We start from the raw sequence: 7,655 nt of genomic DNA, 5'->3' as shown, positions 1-7,655 counted from the left end.
GGACTCGACCCACGCCCAGCCCCGAGAGGGCTGAAGGTGACCCTCTGGACGGGGCCCAGGCCCGGGGGGGTGTTGCCCCAGAGCCCTGAGATGCAGAGCAGATCCAGGAGGAGGAAGGGCCCAGGAGCCCCAAGTCAGGGTCTCCCTGCCGCAGACTGGCTGCCACCACCGTCGGAGGGCACAGCTGGGGCGCCCGCTGCGGCCCTCGGGGCAGGGTGAAGGCAGCAGGCCCTCCCCTTCCAGGGCGGCCAGAAGCCCCCCACGCGGCCGGCTTCCAGCCCCGGACAGGAAAGCCCCCCCAGAACAAAGGCAAGCTGAGGGGGGGTATTTTTAAACTCTCATGTTTTGTTTGTTTCTCCTCTCACGTTTTGCTCTGAGTCTCTTTTCCACAATTCTGACACCATTGTTCGCCCGGCACCTGCGGCCGCGATGTTTTCAAGAACAGTCACGTGGGGGGAAGTAATTTCACAGTCAGTCGCGGGAAGGCCAGCTGGCCACAGGGAGAGCGCAGAGCGAGGCTTGGACGTTACTCGGAAGGGGAGGAAAACCCTCGCGAGTTCCAGGCCCACCTTCCCGCCCGAAGGGGAAGCTCAGCACATCGGTGTCGTCCGAGGCCCGCGCGCCCGGCCGGAGCGCCCCCCGGGGGATCCACTTCGCGTCCCGACGTCGACTCAGAAAGCCTCCACCTCTAGAAGCAGAAACAAAACAAGTCCCCCCTCCCCGCCACATCCGCCAAGTTATACGTGAGGGATAAAATTACATTTGTACAAAAATAGATTTTTTTTCTACCTTTCCCGATGCTTTAGACGTCTCCTCTCTCTCTCTGTATGTCGTCCTCTCTGAGCTACGCGTCCCGGCTAAGGCATTGCTAAGGGCTGGCAACGGCTAAAGCTGTTTGCTCCAAAGCATCTTAAAATAGATGCGTCTCCTTGCCTCAAGGTATTCATTCGAACCCGGATTTCACCAAAGAAGGGGTCCTTACATACTTGCTTACAACAAGCAAATTTATAGGAAAACAGGGTCAGGGGAGAGTCTTGATTAAAAATGAACAGAAAACGCTGGTAACTGGTCGTGTGTCTGCGGATGGCGAGCAGGTCTGTGCACACACGGTCTCTATAGCGCGGGTGTTGTCCACACACACCTGCGTGGGCAGGGACCCGAACTCCACGGCGGGAGCAACACCAGCCCATCACGCTCCGGCTGGACGTTCCGGCTGGGCTCAGCCAGGGCCTCCGCAGAGCAGGGAGCGCAGCGTGGTCTCCAGCACTTGCCCCCGGGGGTCTGCCAGCCCAATCCCTCCTGGGACGCCCAGGGCGGGGGCTGTCCTCCTGCCAGGAGGATGAAGGCCAGCAGCTGACACAGATGCCCTCTGCACGGACGTGCCCAGGCAGGCCAGCTTCCAAGGAAACACCCGGTGGGGGACACGCCAGAGGATGGCCTGGCCGACATCTTCCAAACCTGAGAGGTGGTTGACTTCGTTCCTGGGCCGCGGGAGCCCCACTGATGGCCCAGCGGGAGGTGATGCTGGCGGGGGTGGGGGTGGGGGGGCGTGCCGGAAGCATCCAGCAAGTGGGGACGCGCACAGAATGGCTAAGGAGCTGACGTTAGTGCTATCTTTAGAAAATTAAAGACTGTCCCACCAAAATAATAATTACCAACAAAATCACCTTAATTGAACCAGATGGGTCTACTGAAGGTCTGGTTAAAGAAAACTTCTATCTACTGAGTAATGTGCCATTTCCCCACCATCACCTTTTCAAACACAGCAACGACGTTACGATGACAGTGCCCGAGGAGAAGACGGGGGCTTGGCCCCAGGGCCCGGGGTGCGGGTGCCGGGAGGCCGGGGGCTGCTGGCTGGGGGAGGGGCGGCCGGGGGGCCTCAGTGCTATACGGGCAGCCGGCCCCTGAGGCCAGCCCCCGAAGGGCCCCATCCTGGGCTCCAGGTGGTGCACAGCAGCGGGGCAGGCTGGGCGCAGGGTGGAGGACAGACCTACAAACCCACCACCGGGGGGACCCCCGGGGAGGACCCCCAGGGTGCCCGTGTCACTCTGCTGACACAACCACACCCCCAAAGGCGGCCGAGACTTCCGGGGGATGCTGGGCAGGCCCCAGCTCGGCCCACCTCTGCCGAACAGGGCAGACAGGGTGGGTGCCGGGGCCCCCAGGGACGCGTCTCTTGCAGGCGGGAATGGGGGGCCCCAGAGAAAGGAGGTTCTGTGGCGTCCTCCACACGGTCAGCCCAGGAGCCTCACACTCAGCCTGGGCTGGACCCCGGAGGGCAAAGAACGGCACCCTCTTCCCCATGGAGGCTGGGAGGCCGGCCTGTCCCCACCCAGCCTCAGGGGCACCCTCGCACCCCCCGGGGAGACAGGCTTGGGGGGAGCGGCCACAACGCCTACCCCCACTCCTGCTCCGGGGACTCTGGAGGGGCAGCGGGACCCCGCACACCCAGTTCTGGCCCCCCAGCTGACACGCCAGGTTCCGGGGTGTGAGACAGGAAAACGAACCGGAGGGAGCATGCGACCCTGCAGAGGCCCTGAGAGACCCGGCCCAGGACGCAGGGCCTGCTGGGCCGGGCGAGTCCCCGACCAGGGTGGGTGTGGACGGACACACGACGACAGCCTGTCTCTGGGAGCCCCCTCCTCCATGGGTGCTGGAGCTTGGCCGCTCCCCACCCCAGGGGCCCGCGAGACGCCAGCCAGCCGAGGGGCCTCCCTGCCCAGAGTGCTGCAGGCCCCGGCCAGCTGTCTGTTCCCCGTAGTGGAGTGCCCACAGATCCCTCCAGCTCCGGACACTGCTGGGCCTCCCTCAACGTGCACGGCCGACAGAGGCCCCTCCTCACCTCCCATCCCCGTGGGCCTCCTGGGTGGTCAGCAGACCTCCAGTCCACTAGAGATCGGGCACACCCTGCAGGCTTGGGGCCAGCCTCAGCCCACTGCACAGGCTGGAAGGTTTGGGGGTGGGCTGGACAGGACCATGTGGGACCAGAAGCTGAAACCAGGACAACGCAAAGAGAACACGGAGGTGGGAGGGGTGTGCGGGTGTCCCTGCAGCCTTAGGTGACCCCCAAACCCAGCACAGAGGTCAGCTCCTAATCTGACTGGCTTGGGGAGCAGGTTGAAAGTCATCTTTGGAAAAAGGACTCACCCTTCACTCTGAGGGACCAGAGCCCCTTCTGTCCTCCCAGGAGGCGGGTGGGGGTCTTTGGCAGCCCCCCCCCCACCTGTCCCCTCCTCCCGATTTCGGGTGAAGCTGGGCGGGCAGGGCACCAGCCAACACAGGAGGCAGAGGGATCCTTGCAAATGGAGGACCTCACACGGGAGATTGCCAAACCCAGCGACCACAGAACGTGACGGAGCCCAGCCGCCCTCTGACCGCTGCGGCTCCGGGGGTGGCGGCGTGTACCCCGTGAGCCCGCCCAGGTTCCCCCCGGGGCTCACACCAGCTCCTGCCACTCTGGAGGCCGCCCCGGGATGCCTGCTGCCCTGGTCCAGACGAGTCGTGTGGAAAACAAGGAGGCTCAGCAGTGGCGGGCCACGCCCCCGGGTCCAGGCGGCAGAGGAGGGCGGGGCGGGCCGGGACCAGCGGGCCTAAGTCATCTGGTGCGGGGCCTCCAGCATCTCCATGAGGAAGGTGTCGATGGGCGTGTCCCCGATGAGCTTGAAGAAGAAGAGGTGCTCCAGGCACTTGAGGCCGATGGAGCGCAGGGCGGGCAGGCGCAGCAGCAGCTTGGCGAACCTGCGGATGCAGCCGCGTGAGCAACGCTGCCCTCCTACTGCCCCACAGCTGCCCGGGGAAGGGACCGGGTCTCACCGCCCCAGCCCCCAAGGCTGCCACCGCAGGGGACCTGCCTGAGCCGGGGACCTTGAACGGGGAGGGGTTTCTTGGGCAGAGGATGGACGCAGAAGGGGCCAGGGCCCAGGGGGAGAAGACCCCAAGAGGACAGCCCCAGGGCAGAGATTCAGGATGAAGGGCCGGTGGCCGGGCTGGGGTGGGTTGAACAGGGCTTCGTGGAGGAGTTAAAAGGTGAGGCGGGCTTTCTCAAGGGCAGCAGGAGCCGCAGTGGGATTTTACACGCGAAGAAGGGCTCTGACGGCAGATCTGAGCACCAGCAAAGCCCCTGGCCGCAGGGCGCCCCCCTCTCGGGGTGAAGCCACTCCTGAGCTGGAGGAGCAGGTCTGAGCTCCAACAAGCCTCCAGGGGGCTCACGCCAGCACCCACCTTGCCCAGAAAGAGCTGCAGCAGGGCAGCCAGCCGTCGGACAGGGCAGGTGCCGGGAGGGGGAGGAGGCTCCGCGGGCCGTGCCCGCCCCACTGCAGAGGTTCTGGGGAGGACACTGCACGGCGGAGGGGCAGGGGAGACTGGGCGGGGGGGGCGCCTGGAGCAGGGACGCCAGGCTCCTGCGCGCTGTGCCAAGGACAGCTGCCGTGTGGGGACGGGGCCCAACGCCCCCGCCCGGACGTCCACATCTCCCTGCCCCGTACCCCAGTCCCCGCCCCGAGTGCTTCCAGGCCTTCTCCACACGACCCTCTGGGGACCCTGGGACCTCGCTAATTATTAACAATGTCTTATTTCAGGGGGAAAGCCCCGGGCTTGGCTGCAACACAACCCACGTTTTAAAGGCAAAAACGCAGCTCGGAGGCTGGAGCGGGGCCAGAGAACGCGCTGTTTTCTGCTGAGCTGGCGAGATGGGCCGGGGCGGGGAGCCAGGAAAAACAGGCGGGCCTGCCACCCCTCCTCCGGGAAGTTTCACTTTAAACCAGATGAGGCTGGTCGGACACTTAACTGTGTGTGTGCTGGCTGGCGCGGCGGGCAAAGGCAGAGCCAGGCCTGGGGCCCTGGGGCCCCACCCCCTCCCGGCAGACAGAGGCCGGTCAAGCAAGCAGGAGGCAGGAACCTGGACAACCGGTCTGCAGCCACCTCCTCCCAGAAACCCACTGCGCGCCCGGCCCGGTGGACCCGGCAAGAAGACAAGTCCAGCCCTCCCGGGCCCGCGGTCGGCAGGGAGACAGACACGCAGGCTCTGTGCTCAGCCCACGGCCATCTGCTCCGCACACGTTTGTAAAGCACCTACTGTGTGCTGGCGTCTGTCCCTGCCGGGGCGATCACACCAGGGCCCTGCCTCGAGCCGGTGGAGGAAAGCACCGCCTTGGTTTACGCGCTCTAGAGTCACGCGTGCCTACTGCGCGCCAGCACAGGGCCCGTCTGTCTGCTGGGGCTGCAGGGAACCGTGAGCACGCGTCCGCTGGAGGCCAAAGAGCACCTGGGTCCCCGGCTGCCCTGGGTGGAGGAGGGCAGCTGCCTTCTAACCCACAGGCGTTGTCTGAAGGGCTGGGGGCAGGGGTGGGGCTGCCCCAGACCCCGAGGTCCGTCTGGGCGGAGGCTGCGGCCGGGTCTCACCTTCCTGGCTGCTCAGGGTACTTGTGTTTGCAGTACGCCTCCAGGGACGCGTAGACCTTCTCGCGAAGCGCCTCCACCTCGGCTGGGTTTGAGAGCCCCTTGGAGTCTGCGAGGGGGAGGGGCCACAGGTCAGAGCCCGGCCCCAGGGAGCGGGGACCCAGAGCCCCCACCCGGATGAGGCTGCCCCGCGCGCGCCCCCTGCCTGCTGCGTGCTGGCCACTCGACCTTGGGCCAGTCCCCTGACCTCCCACCACGCCACTACCCCATCAGGAACATGGGGCGGCCCTGCTTCCACCACCCCTGGTTACCACGGCTACTGCGTCACCTCCGGAGGCCTTGGTGCATTGGGTCTCAGCCCCTCTGAGCCGAATGTAGGCTCCAGGCCTCCTTCTGTCTGAAACAGCCAAACCCACACTGTGGGGGCTGGAGCCACCCTGAGACCTGGGGCCCTGGCAGCAGGAGCCTGGTCTGGAAGGGGCTCTGCCTGTGGACAGAGATGCCTGGGACCAGGGCCACCAAAACCCCACGGCCCGGCGGTGAGGACCGAGGCGCACGGGCCGCCCTGGGTCATCTGGGCAGTGGTCACAGGACTTCCTGAGGCAGTGAGAGCTCCTCGGTCGGGCAAAGCTAATCCCCTCTCTGCCCCTTCGTCTCCGAGGTTACCCCGCAAGCCGACATGCGACAAGCCTCTCCACTGACCCCTGACAGCAGCCTCCTCTGGGCACTGGGATTCGGGCTCACTGCCCTGGCAGGCATGGTCCACCTGATGGCTTAGGAGGCAGAGACTGGAGCCCCCCTGCTGCCCATCTGAAGCCAGTGTAGCCCTGGGGACAGGCCTGCTCTTGGGTGGCCTCTGAGCCCCAGGCCAGGGGCCCCCACACCGGCCCTGCCCCGGCTGTCTGACATCCCAGCAGGGGCACCGTGCCCAGCGTGAATGCCACTGTGGCCTGGGGTCCTGGGCACCTCTGGAAATGCAGACTCCTCTGCAGCTGGGCCCCCGGTCCCCCCACACCTGGGCTTGTGCCAGCTCTGGCCATCTCCCTTCCACCCCCAGCAACCCCAAGTCTGGACCCCAACAGGTAAAGCAGTGCCAGCAGCCAAGCCATGCTTGACTTCAGCAGGGATCCCACTGGAAACGCCTGTGCTGGCAGGGTTGTGGGCTCACACACAGACCTGGAGACAGATGCCCCTGGAGACGGGCTGTCCCCACTAGGGGACCCCAGCTTCACCCCAGCCTGACCTTCAGCGCTGAAGCCAACGGAGGGTAAGGACTCAGGGCCCACGAGCGCTGCAGCTGCCCTGCCCTCTCACCACCCGTCAGCGCCCTGCACTTCCCTGAGAAGCCCTCAGAGCCCACCCCTGCCCCCGTGCCCCCTGCGCCCCAAGACCAGCCGGGCTCCAGAACTCTGGGAGCAGAGCCCATCACAAGCCAGACAGGCAGGCTCAGAGGAGAGGCAGGGGGCTGACACTGCCCTGTCAGTGGGCTATGGGGCTCCGGTGGGCGCCCCGCTGCCTGGGCCCCTCAGGGGGCGGACGCCGGGCCTGGATGGCAGGCAGTACCGGGGTTGAAGAGGACGATGGCGCGCAGGCAGCCCAGCTCCGTCTTGTCCATCTGCATGTCCCGCATCTTGGACACCAGCTCCGTCAGCACCCTGTGGTGGGGGAGGGCAGGCAAACATCAATGTCCAAGTCGGACCGTGACCCTCCTGGGGCCCCCCAGAAACACCCCCAAAGGACTCAGCGCAGGCCTGGAGGGCAACTGAGAACACTAAGGCGATTCAGACAGGGTAGGACAGTCCCTGTGGCCAGCCGGTCCCTGCGGCCCTGAGAGGGGAGAGGAGGCTCCTCTCCTCCAGCTCCCGGAGCTCAGCATGGTGGGATTTTATTCCAGGAAACCGGAGACTAGAGGGGGACCACGGGACAGAGGGGTGAGCCAGGGTCCTGGACGTCGGGGGCGAAGTCCACCAGCACACGTCCCAGCCCAGCTGCAGACCAGGCCAAGGCCCGGATGCACATCCCTGCCGCTCCCTACGTCCGCGGGAAGGTGCCTCCAGAGCACCTGGGGCCCTGGAGCTGTCAGCTGGGCGCACAGCCGGGGAGCCATTTCTAAATGTGCCGTCAGACGGACGGGCTTGCTAAAGAAGCCATCTATGAGCAATACGATCCTCTGGAGAAAGGAATGACACCCCACTCCAGTATTCTTGCCTAGAGAATCCCACAGACAGGGAAGCCTGGAGGGCTACAGTCCACGG

At 65.6% G+C, this 7,655-nt stretch overlaps 1 protein-coding gene across 5 annotated transcripts in view; it reads right to left on the bottom strand.

Moving 5' to 3' along the window:
* Window positions 1-325: 325 nt before the first annotated feature.
* The window catches only part of RXRA (retinoid X receptor alpha), a 92,185-nt gene continuing 84,855 nt past the window's right edge, over window positions 326-7,655 (bottom strand). For all 5 annotated transcript variants that reach the window (XM_043470133.1, XM_043470136.1, XM_043470135.1 and 2 more), the window contains exons 8-10: window positions 6,964-7,055; window positions 5,404-5,509; window positions 326-3,741 (exon numbers count right to left, since the gene is read on the bottom strand). In XM_043470133.1, coding sequence (XP_043326068.1) covers window positions 3,594-3,741; window positions 5,404-5,509; window positions 6,964-7,055 — 346 coding nt within the window. In that variant the 3' untranslated portion in view covers window positions 326-3,593. The remainder of the gene's footprint in view (window positions 3,742-5,403; window positions 5,510-6,963; window positions 7,056-7,655) is intronic.

The sequence above is a fragment of the Cervus canadensis genome, chromosome 5 (genome assembly GCF_019320065.1).
Source record: "Cervus canadensis isolate Bull #8, Minnesota chromosome 5, ASM1932006v1, whole genome shotgun sequence".
Lineage (NCBI taxonomy): Eukaryota > Metazoa > Chordata > Mammalia > Artiodactyla > Cervidae > Cervus > Cervus canadensis.
This window is presented reverse-complemented; position numbering and strand designations above follow the sequence as displayed.